Below are 16,529 nucleotides of genomic sequence, written 5' to 3' on the forward strand. Positions count from 1 at the left end.
TAAAGAGATAAAATAAGGTTATTTTTCCATGCTTAAGACTGTAAATATTTAAAAAATAATGCTCAGAGGTTCAAATGTTAACATTATTTACATACTTGATTAATATTTAGCCAATCAGCTAGATCCCTGGCATTGGCTAATGCTGTTGACAGACCAACTATTCTGACTGGCTTCTCTGTGTGAGATGAGATGAAATTAGTCCGAGACACAATAACTTCCAGGACAGGCCCTCTCTCATCCCCTAGGAAAACAGAAAAAAGAAGACAGATATAGATATAGATATATATCTATATAGATATAGATATAGATAGGTGTGGGTGTGCATGTAGACGATCAACTAACAATGCCAACGCATTTCAGGTGCAACAACAATAAGGATAAAAACAATACCTACCTAGCAGATGAATCTCATCTATGATGAGAACGGAAACCTTCTGGACATAGCTTCTATTCTGCCAGCTTCGGCTGACTCCATCCCATTTCTCTGGTGTAGTAACAATAAGGTCAGCTTGGGCAATGGATCTCATATCAGGAGTTACATCTCCTGTCAGTTCTACAACCCTGTCAAATGATCATTGTGAAATATTAGCACACAAACCTTTATCGCTTTGTAAGTGGTTACTTGGTCCTGAACATTAACAGGAACATGAGAAATAACATTACTGTCTCTGAAGAAAAGGGTGACACCACAATAACATTCCTAATATTGTGTTTATTTCTTATTCATGTTCCACCCAGAAAAAAAGGAGTGTGTTTCCATCCTAATTAACACAATTCCTTTCACAAGCAAGCCCTATGCTGTAATTAGGAGGGAAAGATGGTAACACAGAGGTCCTAGGGAAAAGAATCCATGCTTTAGAAAAGTTTGGCTGATCTTCTATCCAAGTCATGATGCAGAGGAATATTTTCTCAAAGTGATTTCAAACCGCAATATATCTAGAAGTATTTTGAATTATTTCATGTGTAGATTTTAATTGAAGTTAATCAATACACTCCTATAGATATATATATTAAGAAAGTCCCCTAAGCTTGTTATTTGTACATAAATATAGTCTTAAGAAAACAATTTTCAGATTTCATGAACTGTATATGATATTATAGTAAGGAATATTCGTAAATATAGCAAATCTATTAACCTATACCCACATTTATGTATTAGCTGAAAGTTCTTAAGGTTACAGCAAACAGTATCAAGCAAATAGCCTTAACTTCTCTATTGACTATTTTAATTTTTTGAAAAAGCTTATTTTTTTAAAAAAAGCTTACTTTTTACTAAGCTTTTCTTCAATTCTAATTTTCCAGTCTTCAATTCGTTCCCGCACCAGTGCCTTAAGGGGTGCAATATATACTGCCTACAAGACAAGTCAAGAGAAGCAGATTAAAGTGTATACAGAATCACAATAATAGAACAACACAGTAATTATTTAGATTTCAGGCCAGTATTTAAAGCATCACTGTTCTGCTAATTAAACTAAAATTGAGTGCTTCATGTTGAAAAATTATTTCATTCTTTAAAGCAATTAAATCCAAGTGAAATTAAAGTATAAACATGATGCTCTTTCTGATGCCAGGTAAACCTTTTATTCTCCAGAATGTCTAGTTTTAATGTCTTTGTATTATTATTATTCTTATTCTTATTCTTATTTTTGTAGTACTTTCCCCCCCAAGCCTTTTTAGCTGTTTGGATTTTATGCCTGTCTTTCTACTTCATGTTTATACCTATGTGAACTAGCCAAAGAACAATTTGTTGATATGGGGTATGGAAATATTGTAACACAGCAACAAATTTCCATCAGTCATATAGTTGTTTTTTTTTTAATGGAAAGCATCTCCCCCCATTTTAAGCACTTTTTTCACTTTGGCATTTTTCATTAAACACACATTTTCAGATAAAAACGAAGCCTTATGTAATATTGTTGTCCATTCATCTGATAAGTTCAGTCCTAATGGATACCAGATTACAGAAAACAAACATTTCTCAGAGGAAAAAAAATGTATTGCAAACCTTTGCAGTGGGATAGTTATTGAAAATTCTGAAGATGGCTAATTCTGCTGCAACTGTCTTTCCAGAACCAGTGGGAGCTCCAAGTAGTACATTACTATCTGTGTGGTATAACGTATGGAATATCTGAGTCTGAACTGGGTTGAAATGAGTAAACTTGTAGAGGGCTTCATATTTGGGATCTCCCAAAGCTGTGATTGGTAAAGGCTGGAGGTCCAGTAATTCTGAAAGTTTAAAAATAAACATTAATTAATACAGAACATTCATGAAAATCCTAATAAACATCATACAAGGATTCATATTGTAAGAGAAGATATAATTTTCTGGCTTAATTCATTCTGAAGAGCCAGTTTGGTTAAGACATCAGGCTAGAAACCAGGAAGCAGTGACTTATAGTCCTGCCTTAGGCACCAAGCCAGCTGGGTGACCTTGGACCAGTCACTCTCTCTCAGCCCTAGGAAGCAGGCAATGGCAAACCACTTCTGAAATCTTGCCAAGAAAACTGCAGGGACTTGTCCAGGCAGTCACCAGGAGTCAAGACTGATTTGAAGACAAAAAAAGAAAAAAAAATAGTAGTTGAGACTTCTGCCCTTAACAGTTACCCGAGATGCTTTTGCAGATTAGCCATTGCTTGGGAAGAGTTGCTTATATCTGGTAAATTTAGCCCTTTGGGTAATCCCTAAATAGAGTTTCTCTCTCTTTTCTTTCCTTCAATTATCTTTTGCTTTCACCTCATCTCTCCATATTTCTCTTTCCTTACCAGTACTACCCCTTCTCTTCACTGCTCACCTCCATCTGTAATGAGAAGAAGGAATAACCTTGAGAAACAGGAAGAAGAGCTGCTACCAAGACAACAGTCAGATAAAAGAAAACTGAGTCCGGGACAGAACTGTAATCCAAGTAATCGTCTCAGACAAGACCCTCCCTAGTTCTCATGAAGATAAAGGGGGGGGGGGATTCAGACTTGCAAGTTTCTGTTACTGTAATCTTACAGCTCTTCCTCCTGTTCCTCAAGGTTATTCCTTCTTCCCAATTACACCATCAACTTTTCTTCTTCTTCCTTTTGGTTGTTTCTACTAGAAGGAGACAGAGAAGGGGATGTGTATGTGTGTATTGGTGGTGTTTCAGAAGAGAATAATACAGGCAGGTGTGGAATTAAAAAGTTATATAAATTAGGCACCGTTTCCCCCCCCAGACAATGCATTTTATTTAGTAGCTATTAATCCATTTATTTGATTTGATTTGCCTTTGTCTTTTTGAGGGGAATGTTAGTGTAATGGTGTACATGTATACAGGCAGATACGTATATGCATAGGCAAGTGTGAGACATGTGGATATATACTGGGGAGACCTCCAGGACTGGTTTCAGCTAGGATTCCCAAGGTGTAAAGGACTGTAGAGTTGAGCTTGGGCACAGGAAAGGAGTGAAAAAGCTGTTAATGGGGTGGGTGGTGGGTGGGGTGGACTTGCAGAAAAGATTATACAATCCTGGGAAAGAGAGAAGTATGACAAAAAGTCAAAATAACCTTGCCTTGATTTTCTTTGGTATAAGATGGGACAGAGAGAAACTTGGACAGGCTTTCAAGATTGATGTCAAGGTAGGTCAGATGAAAAAACAAATTTCAGCATGCTCTTTTATTCACAAGGAGCATTTCTGGAATCTCTACTGTGCCTGTTTTTTCCCTGTGCCAAAAGTCAACTCTAGCATCCTTTACACTAAGAGAGGAAGCTGGACACTGCATAGGATTTTTGTTTGTTTGTTTTCATATTTTTTCTGACTATTCTTCTGGGTGTAATGGAGAAATTATTTTTACAGACTTTATTTCCTTTAAGATAATGCATGCAGTAAGTGTTAATATTATTTATTACAAAATTAATTATACTGAGGCTTTGTGGTATTCTGCTAACACCAAAGTCCTGTTTAACTGAACAGAACATAAAATGGAAAGTTTTAGATGTTTTTTTTAATTTGCTGAGTTAATATTCCAATACAGCATCATATTTGAGGACCAGAATCAATTTAATTTATAAACTGATACAGCTTCTTAGATATGATGCATATATTTATAAAAACTGTAAAATTGTAAGTAGCTTACTTAACACAGGAATGATACAAGGACATACTTTACCATCTCTTTCATTTAATCTTATTACTAAATCAGCCACATCAGACAAAGTAATAAAGATCTATCTATCTATCTATCTATCTATCTATCTATCTATCTATCTATCTATCTATCTATCTATCTATCTATCTATCAATCAAAAACAAACAGATGGTATGCCTCTTCTCTGAATGGAAGATCTACTCCTGTTTGTGGAAGGGACTGAGATCCAGTCCATATTTCAAAAAGAGGAACATGCTTTGGAAATGACCGGGAAGAGGTGCTTTGGAGTACATGGGAATGCAAGCAGTTTTGAAATGTGCACAGGATTTATGGAGACCACCTCTTCAGTGACCTTATCAGGACTGTTAAGAGAGGTGAAGAACTGCTCACCATTCCTTGTTTGTTCAGATTTATATGTGAAGACACTGCCTGATCAGGGCTCTTATGGGTAAAAGAATCTTCTGTTCTAGCTAGAGATAAGAAACAGATAATGGAACTGCATATTCCATGAAGGATCAACTATGCAGATTGGTGTTCTTCAGAATTTGATGCTATCTCTAGAAACCTAGGAGACACTGATTGCTAGGAATATATTGCGTTCATTAATATGCCAATTTGGCAGCAATATCCCTATTTAAAGAAATTTTGCTGTAGCAAATTATATCATGATTGCATTTAGACTTGATTATTGTGGGACTGGCCTTTAAAGAATGTTTCAGTCAGTGTTGAACGCAGTCGCTACTGTGAACCAAAAACACACAGAACACATAGCTCCAACTAGTTGTCAGTTTTCAGGCAGGGCCAAGTGAAAGTGTTAGTAATTATCTTTAAAATCCTGGGAAGATGGTATAAAACACAGTAGTAGTAATAGTAGCAATACTAGTAACTTCAATTTTATATTTCTGCCAAAGGGGGAAATTATTCAAAGGGCAAATCTTAGTAAAGGCAGTTAGTTAACATTATGCAACAAAAGAGACATGACACATCACCATATGAAATTACACAGATTCAACTAGAACCATATGTGCCTACATCTTTGTATTAAGTTTCTAATGTAACAAGAAATTTAAGAAAAATATTTTTCCATTATTACATTTGGAGGTGTCTCTTTGACAAACATTTAAGAAGTTTGGAATATAGAGCATGTATATAGCTTGACTCTTATTAAATTAGCAGAGAACTGCAATGATTCTGTTACACAGATGCTTTCTTTGAAGTTTGGTTTGGCTCAAGATTTCAGTGCCCCTTTTAGGATGCTTCATAGTTAGGTAGGGCTGGAGAGCCATAAAATTTGCTGAGGCTTCAAGCCTTGATATTCTTAACATACTTTTCATAGATACTTTAGAACTCTTTCATCATCCCCTGCTAATGCTGTGATTTCTTGGGATCACAGGGGAAAAAAGCCCTTTTTCTTGATCTTTGTCTAGCAGGACCTCTGTACACTTCATTGTTTCAGAGGAACCAGATGGGAATGGCAGTCAATTACCATAAATCCTGTAAGTGCCCTATTTGCTGATGTGTAAATATCTTTTTGTTTCTTTTGAATAGCACTCATTGATCAGTCAATTAGATAAATAGGGTACACTTGTTTAGCCAGACAGATTAGGTACAGAGCAACAATGCCAAACATAGCACATACACATATGAATTTATACATGTTAAAAAAGAAGCCTACCTACATCACATTAATATTTCTGAAAGCATTCAGCATGCTGAATTGCAAATGAGCTAGGCTTAATGATAATAGAGATCTCCACAACAATAGGCATATCGGTCTTTGGTGAACAAGTTCATGTGCCACTAGTTTTTATGCAAAAAGGTCATGTGCCACCTGTTTCTATGCCTATCCATAGTAACTTGGAGAATAAAAAAAATGGTGTGAAGTAAACTAAATCCAAGACATCATCAAGCAACAAAGTAAATACAGCTAATTAATAAAAAAATTAACTGTCTCACTCACTTATGGTACAAATCAATGATTACATAAGATTACAACAAAATGCTGTGAAGGATGAGCCAATATACTAGGCTCAAGACATGCTGTCCAACAATGTTTGTAAACCACATTGAGTTGGTCAGCTTGGACAACTGGTCAGATTTATGAGTTATTTATAAATTAGTGCATACATACACTCATGATAGATCTCACTGCTGTGGAAAATCAATGAAAATCTAAACTACAAACAAGCAGAAGAAACCAGCAACACTCCAACACTGCATATAATACTTGTAAACCCCTTAAGAAACAAATTATATATAATTGTGCAGGAATGTAATTCTCATTAGATTGTTACCTGTATGAGGTGGGTGCCTCTCTGGCAGAATCAGATGCTGGAAATTAATAATGCACACAGCCTCAGCTCCTAGCCATCGGTCAGAGACAGCCCGGATATAGTATTGAGAGGGCAGTGGTTCAAAAATTGGGATTGTAAATACCAACAGTTGAGTTTCTTTTGCAATGACCTAAGGTTGAAAAGACTGAACAATTATTTCTCTTCAAATGGTTAAAATGATACTTTATTTTGTTATATAGATGTATACAAAACATAGGTAAGGAAAAAAGTAGACTGAGTTTTGACAACGAGACTCATAGATACTCTGGAAAAATTCTACTTTTCCAAAGTAGAGGTATCTTCAACTTGGGCATGTTCTAACAGATCAATATGAGCTAGATGTTTTGGCCACTTCAAAGAACCAGAGCTGCTCTCTTATTTGATGCAATCAACGGTGGAATTAAAAACTATAATATATCTCTATCAAAAGCTCACACACACTTTTAAAGTGGACATTTTGGGGATATTTCAAACATGGACTAAAGAACTGGAATCTCCGATAAAGCCCCATCAATGGATTCATGTCCTTTAAAATGTTAAAATGGTAGCAACAGAACTGAGGTTGAAATTGAATTAATCAAAAACCTGTATTGAGGTACAATGGATTCTCCAAAGAAGGTATTTGAAAGGATGGACATCAGATTTTCTATGTTGGAGGTATAAAAAATTTAAGGGTTCACTCACTCATATGATATGGTCATGTGATAATCTGGTATCTGCATATAACCAGATTTATGGGGAAATATTTAAATGCTAAAGACTTTGATGTAAGGTTGAACTATATACCAAAGCTTTGGAATCTGACTGCTTATCAGGATGCAGGGATGCATTGAGAATGGGGGTGGGGGGTGGCTGAAAGAATCATACTGAGAAGTTGGAAATATGGTGTTATTCCAGAGGTCAAGGAATGGTTGACAAAAATGTGTGATCTATTTGTTTTGGAAAAGGCTTTTTTTTTTTTTTACTAATCAAACAATGTAGCAATATGTATCACTATGACAGAAATTTTGTGATATTTTATAATAATATTTTGTACCAATCGTATTACACCAGTGTATTCATTAGTAAACCAGTGACTATTTATAAATATAAAATATAGTGTATGTGTGTGTTCATTTCTTTCTTAATTTGTATTTTTGTTTATGTGGGGTTGTCTCTTTCCAATTTTTTTCAAAGCATTGTAAATGAATAAATATGAATTATAAATTAATATTTAGGAAACTATCCATAACACGTGTGTTCCATGCTGTTATGCAGCATAGATTTACCTGCTTTTTTTGAATAATAAAATATTCTGAATGATAAATATGATCATTGGTAGGATCTTCCACCCAAATCCACCAGGGTTCTCCACCTGTTCCATGCACCTATGAGGCAAAGTTAACATACAGTGTTAGAAATACATTCTCTTAAGACTTTCCTCATTTTATTTATTTATTTCACTAGGCTTATATGGCACTCTAAGTGACTCAGAGTCTGACACTCCTGACCTATGCGAGGCTGGTTAAAATAACAAAAATAATCAACAACCAACAACACTGATAATAAAATATCTCTATGCTGAGGAATATGTTACACTATATCTGTGAATAAATCATTCTGATAAATGAAAGATAGTTTACCAATCTCACAGCACCATGGTACATTTGAATTTATGTAATATAGGAAGCAAACTCTGCCTACTACATACTTGTCCTCACCCACAAGAGGACCAACAGGTTCATTTTCTTGTCTGCTTATTATAAAAGCTGCACTACATGGAATTCAGACCACAGATGATGAAATATTCAGTTCAGATTGTTTCACAAGACTGTTTAAGATGCACATATAGTAATTGGCAACAATATAGCCCTGTTTATGAACTTAAGTGAACATGAGTGAACCTGAAGATAGGGAAGGTGAGAGGTACACCACAATCTCCTTGTGTAAAGGTTAGAAGTGGAGTAGGGATATGGGACGAGGCTTCTGCATGTTCACCTGAATAAACTAATATGCTTAGCTAAAGAATGCCAGTACAGGAATCATAATTTCCATTGTGCTTCCAAGCTTATTGAAGTTACTGAGTTACAGTACATTTAAGAAACATATCCTATTATTTTATTTAGAAGACATCTGAAGGTTTTTAAGAGATAAGAAGAAATAGCAGTGCCTCCAAAGACCCTTCCAGCCCTATTATTATAGATTCTGTAAGTTACATCTAGATGAACCTACATTATCAACATGTCCTGTAGATTTTATATTCTAGGCGTTGTTACCTGATCATTCCACTTGAAATCAGGAGCGATATTTAACCTAACTCTCAGTACAGTACGGGTAATTGGCTGGATGGTTGCTTCAACTGAGATAGAGGGAATTTGCTGGACACACTGTTTGACCTTTAATCCAATATTTACATGGTGGAGCATATGACCTGCAAAGTAATATGAAACTTGAAGCAAAATAATGTTTATAAACATCTAAAGCAAGTGAAGGCAAACATACTTTATTGCTTGTCTTTTGTTGTTTCAAGGCTGTATCCAATGTTATCTGACTGTTACTCTGATCAGCCTTCCCCAACATAGGGAAGCAAATCAAGGGGAATTCTCACTGGGCAAGCAGATCTTGACACTCGATATAAACAAAGTAATATTTAACTTGAATTTGTATCTGCAGCTCAGAAAATGATTTCAGTCCCTGATTAAACACCTCTTAACAATTTAGAATAATATCACTCTTCTTTTTGCTTAGAAATATTGACCTAGGCCTGAAATCTATTATGTATTTCCCCTAAACGTAAAATTTTATCTTACTGAAGGCAGGATGCTTTCATTGCACTTTTAGAATCCCAAGACATGTTATGTCATATACAGAAAATAGAGTTTTCCTGAGGGGCATTGCTCATAAATTAAGTTTGAGTAAAAAGCACCCTGGGCAAGGATATACTGAAAAATGTTGAGATACAGAATTGCCACCTTCTTCATAGTCACTGGGAGAAGAAAACAGTTTTGTAACAGAACTCTAACTTGAAAAGAAAAGCAGCAGATGTACACCATGTGGATTCCAGGCCCTGGGCAAGGAAGCAATCAGACCGAAAACAATGACCACTGGTCCCTCTACTCCAGGACTGTCTATAGTTGGCAATTGTCCAAAGTCTCAGGCAGATCTCAGCCGCCAGATTTTGAACTCGAGATTTGAAGCCTGGAATATTCTAGATGCAAAGGATTCAGCTAGGGGCCCCTAATAGGTTACAAAAGAAAAGGGGGATATGAATGGTGTCAACAGCTTTGAATGTTTATGCCAAAAGCTTTTATTCTGAGCTTGGACAGAACAGGGAGTTTTATAAATAAAATGGAAAGTATTAAAATAAATTAACATTACATTTTATTAAGGTTCACATGCAGGGAAAGGGCAGCAGTTGGTATCTCCAGATGGAGCTGGTCGGTGTATATATAGTACTAAACTAGATGAGCCAACAGTCAGATTAAGACATTCCTACATCCTTAAGCATAAAGTAGTATGCTTGTGGGTGTTAGTTCACTACAATTTAGGTTCAGGGCATTGTGCCAGAGAAGTATCTTTTCAGCTTCTGAACCCCTAGATGTTGGCTCTACAGGGGAGCAGCAAGAGGAACAGAGTGTAAAATATTGAGATGCATTTATTTCCCCTGCCACCCCTTGCATCTTACCTATTTCATCTTTCCTCATGTCCTTCAACTTATCAATTGTGAGATTCTTTTGTTCCAGCTTGGTGAGGACTGGTGGTGGCAGGACAGAGAACTGCCGCAAAGGGCTGACCCAACCCCACAGTCGCTTGTCGATAACCTTGCTGAGATTTAGCAGTCGGTATGTCATTGCAGGCCAACGCTTACGAAGGGATATTTCAAAAAGAGCTCGAACAATGCGTGCAGCATTCTGCCAAATAAAACATTGGTAGCACACTGTGTTACATCTATTCCACTGCCACGATGTTCACTGGCTTAACTCAGAAAGTCACAACGATAGCTGGTATTTGGGACTTTCTCTGTTACAGAACTCACATTGTGAAAAGTCCTACAGAAAGATGTAACTGGGAGTTTCACATTTTCCAACACTAGCTGGAACCAACTTTGTTTTGCATGGCATTTTCAGATGCTAGCTGGCACTAGAGAATTCTTCTTTTTTTTGGCAGCATATAACAATAATTTTGTTTCTATTTGTTCATTAATGTCTTTTTTGTCTTTGTACATCACTTTAAAACAGAAAAAGGATTCCAAAAATACTCTTTGCAAACCAACAAAATAATCTGGGTAGCCACTGAGAATTGTTGGGTATATACTATAACTCTTATTCCTATTTAACAACAGTCAGAACCAGCAGGTTTCCTGAATTATGGGAATGTACTCCATAGCCCTCTGCAGCACTTACGGATTTCATTACAGACAGACAAGAATTCTTTGGGACACAGAGTCAGTGTGAGAAAGATCCTCTGTGGATTTGAAGCTGGAAAGCTACAGTTTTTAAAACAAAAATACTATTCCCAGTTTCCAATTCTAAATTGCTTGACAATTGAATATGGGCTTAAACACACAGACTTCTGGTTTTCTGTGTATCTTAGGTAAGTCATTGATAGAAGAAACAAATAAGTTTTACCTGTGCAACATAAGCAGAATCTGAAATTAGGGAAAAGCTATCCATCTCTCCTCGGCTAACGTATGTTTGCAGAAGGATATTTATTTTCCCGTAACTGTTCTCCACACCACCAGGTGCAGGAAGTTCACAGAAATTGCTCAGCAAGGCTTCCAGCTCTTCTATTTCTTCTTCTCTCACCTGAAATACAAATTAGTGGACTTTGAAAAGGCTGGTGCAACTTGTTAAATCTTCCACATGCAAATTAAATGTCAATTATCTCTCAATAAATGTGTTTTTAAACATTCTACAGTTTCTGAAAAACAAGTCTCCCAGCACTGTACTTAATGGAGCCTAATTGAAACAATCTTAATAATGACACAATTATATTTCATTATGCATCACCTTTTATTAAGATTGCCATTGACAGATAAAAATGTGCCTCACAAATTAAATCTTTTGACCATACCATCCTTCACCTGATAAGATTTCCCTTTTTATCTGACCTCTAGTCTTTCTGGATTAGGGCAAACTTGAATTAACTTTAAATGCATTCATTAAAATTGTAGTTTGCACGGGGCATATTATGTTTTTAGCTCAAAACTCTGAAGTACTATGATTCACGATATTAAGGCTTTCACTGTTAATAAGATTAAGTCTTAATACAAGTAAAGATATATTCATATCTACAGTTTGAATAATGCATAGTATTTCAATTTCTCATTCTTACTTGCAAAACAGCAATGAATTTACATATTCTTTGATTTCCTGAAAGATCATTAGCCTAAAACTTATTTAAAGAAGGCACATGTTTGCACTTGATGGGAATCACCTGAAGGCCATTTCCATCAAGCACTGACCATTTATGCAATATGAAAGCTAAGAAGAAAACTCACAATAAATAATTTGAACCATTTTCAGGATTCTCAATCATTCCCCATCTTTCTTACTTAAAAGGGACTCAATTTTGTTAGCAACTGAATGATTGGACTTTGTATGTTGGCACATGTTGTTAGCTCTGGTATGAAAAAAAAATCAATGGCCAATCATGTCAATCAGTGGCCTGATCAGAAACAGCTATCCTATCCTTCTATCTTGTCAATTTTGTCTATTAAAAAGGAGAATCTCATTGCCTATTGGTCAGACCATGTATCCCATTTCAAAACAGATTCGGGAGGCTGCAGTGGCTGTTAACTCTAAACCAAGCAAAACTAGTCAATGAAGTCCCATACTCTTACTAGGTCAACGCAAGGGACCCCTACCCCATTCTTCACTTCTTAAAATACTGTCAGAAGATATTTATTTGTAATACTTTGGGTTATACTAATTGTTGATACAATTTAATTCAAACTTTAGTGAATTAAAACCAAATTTAATACAGATTTTTTTTCTTAGATTGGGAAAAAGACTTTCTGCAATTAAAATATTTGGTTTATAAAAACATTCCAAAATCAAAAAAGTTCAAGCTTGAAATGACCCTTTTGACAGTTCCAAACCTGGAGCAAAATGTGATAATTTTCAGTTGTGTTGCTTTGAGAGTTTCAAGCTGCAACTGAGTTTTTCCTTTGTGGCTTGTGATCAAGTTAGTGTTTAACATTTCCCCTCAGCTTTGTTGTACCCTAGCAGGGAGTTTTAGGGCATGTTTAAATATAAGTTCTGCTGATTTGGAGTACTGGAACAATATTTTTGTTTTTGGCAATGTTAGTTATTATTCATGCAAGAGGAAATAAGCAGCATAGCCACAAATCCAGTGAATATTAATAAAGTAGATTTTTTTTTGCTGGATTTGTACCTCTAAGGCAGGCATGCTGCCAAAACCCTACCAATTAAATATGCCCAGTAGATGAGTTTTGGTCCTTGCTGCTCCCTTCAAGCAAACCTTCAGAAAAATAAGCAAAAAACTGATGCAACTGTGTCCTATGGTTTTTAGGTATTAAACTTTATTTAAAGATCAATCTTCTGCAGACTGCTAATGCAGACTCTGGTATTCATTACAATATCATGAACATCCCTTATATATTTCATGAGAGTGATATGTGTGTGTGTACATATATACTATATGTAGCTGGCTTAATTCAGTGCTAAATTACTGTACCCAACATATACAGGCCTCCATGTGTATAAAGCATGTCTAGATGGGCTTAATGCAAAAATGTAACAACTTCAGGAAATCATAAACTCTGTTTCTATATTTCACTGAAAACAGAGATTCAGACTGAAAAAAAAATGAAAAATGAAAAATTTTCCATCTTCAAGCAAGTTTGGTTGCTTCAAAGCTGTATGTTTGCCTTGCAAGTGATTTTTCTAAAGAACTAAGAAGCAGGGACTTCATGGCTCTACCTGACTGGTTCCAGCACCTGAGAAAAAGGAGAAGGGAAAAGCAGCTGAAGAAGCTGCAGAAATTTAAGTGAGACCACCATTGAGATAAGCATGTTCATTAGAACAATATTTGCATAGGAACATTTTCCAGAAATATTTTGATTCAGATTTTTTCAGAAAACTGCATCTCTGACTAAAAACACATCAAGACAAACTATATAAGGCTCTTTCAGGGCACTCACAAAAAAGCTTTTAAAAAAGAATTATGAAACATTCTAACCTTGATTTGTTCAAATTCTTCGGCTTTAGATACAATAGCAAGAATGTCACCTTCTGTTTTATGAGCATCGAACAGTTCATTGAAAGTCTGCAAAACCAAGAAGCTTCAGTCTGCTGTTTAAAACATAACTTAGAAATAAAACTCCCTTCCACCCAGTAGACATTAAATAAAGATAGAAAGGAACAAATTATACTGTAAGTAGCAATTTTCACCACAAAAAAATACACTATTTTTAACTTTGAAAAAAAAAAGCAGCTTTCATATTCTATAATTTAAAATGTCATATTGAACTCTGCTATGACACTGAAATCCAGACGGTTTTTATCTGGAAAAAATAACAGCCAACATAGTTGGCATTAAAAATAAATTTAACAGCCAACATGGTTGGCATTTAAAATAAATTTAAGCTACCCTTATTGAAATGCAAATTGATTCAATTACCAGGACAACAATGAATGGATTTAAAGTCCATTGAAAAATAAACAAAACTCAAATAAGATTCACAGAATGTCTCTGAAATTCAGAAAAATAAATACCATCACTTTTAGAGGTGCATTACAAGTTCAAAGGTGCATGCGTACTCCTTGTATGTAGGTAAATACTATAACAGATGTTTTAAGAATATAAACGCTTCCTATAAGTTGCATTTTTATGAAATTATTCTTGCGATTTTAAAATCCTCCTTTATTATAAAATGTGAACTATTAATGTAGATGTGCAATCACTTTCTCTGCACTGCAGTTTAAGAGCATGTTAAGGCACAGAGTTAAAAATTATTACCTAAACAAAGATAAAAATGTTGTTAAATATAATGCCATGCTTTTGTTTCATAATATAACAAATTATAGAGAATGTTACCTCAATTGTATTATATTTAATGTAGTAGTGGCTTGCAATTCTGCCTAAATCAGTTGAAGAAAAAAATCCAGTTCTCTCTTCAAACCGAATCATCCGGGCTCTATCCAGTTTTCGGCCGACTTCAATCACTAACTGTTCTCTGTGCTTCTCTAAACTTGGATCCATCTAAAATACAATCAGGCACTCCATGTTATGGATGAGTGGATGTATAGGAGAGAAGGTAAATATATCTCCCCTTGTGGTCTTAATTTTTTCCTCTGCTTCAGCAAAACACATAACGATGGGCACATTTTAGTGGATTTTATTGTTGAATTAGTTGATTAGGATAAACTGTCGATTGGGAATACTTAAAATATTTGTTAAGTTAGTTCAATCCTCTTATGGTGGCATAACATTTAGAATACCCTACCTGTGGAGCCTGAAAAGAGATATGGAATCCTCAAGGTAAATTAAGAAAAAAAGGGTAGAATTATAGGTGATTCCGAGGACTAGTGCCTTATGGTCCTAACTCTGTATTTCCAGAAGATACTGGGGTTTAGGCTTTCTCTTTAAGAGTGAATCCACCCTTGTGAAATGGTGAGGTAGGGAATCTTTATTTGCTGTTTATTCATTTCTGGTAGAGATGGGAATGCCCTGTCTCCATGAATTCACTAGTTACAATTAGAGGCAATTACCACAAGGTCTGCATCTTCCATGCTAAATGTTAACACTAAAACTTCAGATTATATAACTCATATTCCTTTTCTCTCTGTGGTGCTCATGGATACAGTAAAAAAGCTGTAATATTTAGCTCCCCTCTGTACAGTTTGGGCTTCTAGAAGTCTTATTATCACCTTAGAACAGATTTAAGTGTCCCCCCCCAAAAAAGAATAGCATTTAATATAACATAATATAAAATCCATCTAGGGAGCACTATTTTAATTTTATATGAATACCTGTTTGATCTAGCTTTAGTGGCAAATTAATATATGAATATATTCTTCCAGAATTTTTAGTAGGATTTGGGTAGTCATACTTTGGCTTCTAAGCTGAGATATGCACAAGGTTTTTCTCTTATTTTCAGCTCATTTAGTAGACCTGTGATTATAAACCTGCTTGCTTTACATACGTTTTCCATTCTGTGTGGTTTTGGAAGCCATAGTTACTGCCTTTAGAACAACCCAGGATCTTAAACCAACTCGTAATTATATCTTCAATATCTTGACTTCTTTCAAAACAGGCAGCTAAGTTAGAAAAATTAAGATACTTTTTCTGTTTAATCATAGCTTATATAAAGCTCCTGCCTGTAAAAGCTAAAGGCCCATGCACATTTTGGCTTAATAAGCTCCAATACAATTGTGAGAAAATGGCTTTTATACCTGTACATGGTAGCAAGAACAAACAATAATAAGCATCTGATAATATTAACTAAAATTAACAGTCTTTATGCTAACACATTTTAATACTATTTTCAATATCTGTGAATTATAAGCCTACTTAGAATATAAAAAATGAGTAACAGCAACAAAAGGAGAGAAAGTGCAGGTTTAGCAGAATTTTTTTTTAAAATTAAAATGGGATGCAAATTAAAACAAAGTTTTTAGGACTTGAGCAGAAGTTACAATTCTCTTCTAAGAATTTCTTATTTAACTGCCTCACCATAAACAGCAGAAGAAACTAATAAGGAAAATATCCCAGGAAGAAAATAGCATCAAGTGAAATCAATGTAATTTACAAATAAACTTCCTGAGGCCAAACAGAGAGAAAAGAAACTAAAAATAATTTTAGCATGATATCATTTTTTTTATGTTTCAAAACATCTGCATTCATTCATTTCTTTTTGCAATCAAGATTGCCCAGTATCACAGTCTGAGAGGTTGAAGGTAGGAAGTCACTCCCTTAAGAGTACCAAATCAAATCAATTCATGGCAGAACTGGCGTTTAGTTTGGGGATTGATAATTTATGGCTTTTTCTATGACCACTACGCAGTCGGTCGGTCGGTCGGACAGTCAGTCAGTCAGTCAGTCTTTCTTTCACTCTCTGTTCGAATGAATGAATGAATGAAG

At 35.3% G+C, this 16,529-nt stretch overlaps 1 protein-coding gene across 1 annotated transcript in view; it reads right to left on the reverse strand.

The window, feature by feature from the left end:
- ASCC3 (activating signal cointegrator 1 complex subunit 3) overlaps nt 1-16,529 on the reverse strand; it is a 234,016-nt gene that overhangs the window by 83,210 nt on the left and 134,277 nt on the right. Inside the window, exons 18-28 of the mRNA XM_007421586.4 lie at nt 14,484-14,648; nt 13,626-13,712; nt 11,051-11,227; nt 10,108-10,333; nt 8,699-8,853; nt 7,712-7,810; nt 6,405-6,573; nt 2,006-2,226; nt 1,267-1,352; nt 395-561; nt 96-241 (exon numbers count right to left, since the gene is read on the reverse strand). Of these exons, the coding sequence (XP_007421648.2) occupies nt 96-241; nt 395-561; nt 1,267-1,352; nt 2,006-2,226; nt 6,405-6,573; nt 7,712-7,810; nt 8,699-8,853; nt 10,108-10,333; nt 11,051-11,227; nt 13,626-13,712; nt 14,484-14,648 (1,698 nt within the window). The remainder of the gene's footprint in view (nt 1-95; nt 242-394; nt 562-1,266; nt 1,353-2,005; nt 2,227-6,404; nt 6,574-7,711; nt 7,811-8,698; nt 8,854-10,107; nt 10,334-11,050; nt 11,228-13,625; nt 13,713-14,483; nt 14,649-16,529) is intronic.

Source organism: Python bivittatus, unplaced genomic scaffold, assembly GCF_059951505.1.
Source record: "Python bivittatus isolate LINGU-HERP-01145 unplaced genomic scaffold, Pbiv_v1 ctg000020_np1212, whole genome shotgun sequence".
Lineage (NCBI taxonomy): Eukaryota > Metazoa > Chordata > Lepidosauria > Squamata > Pythonidae > Python > Python bivittatus.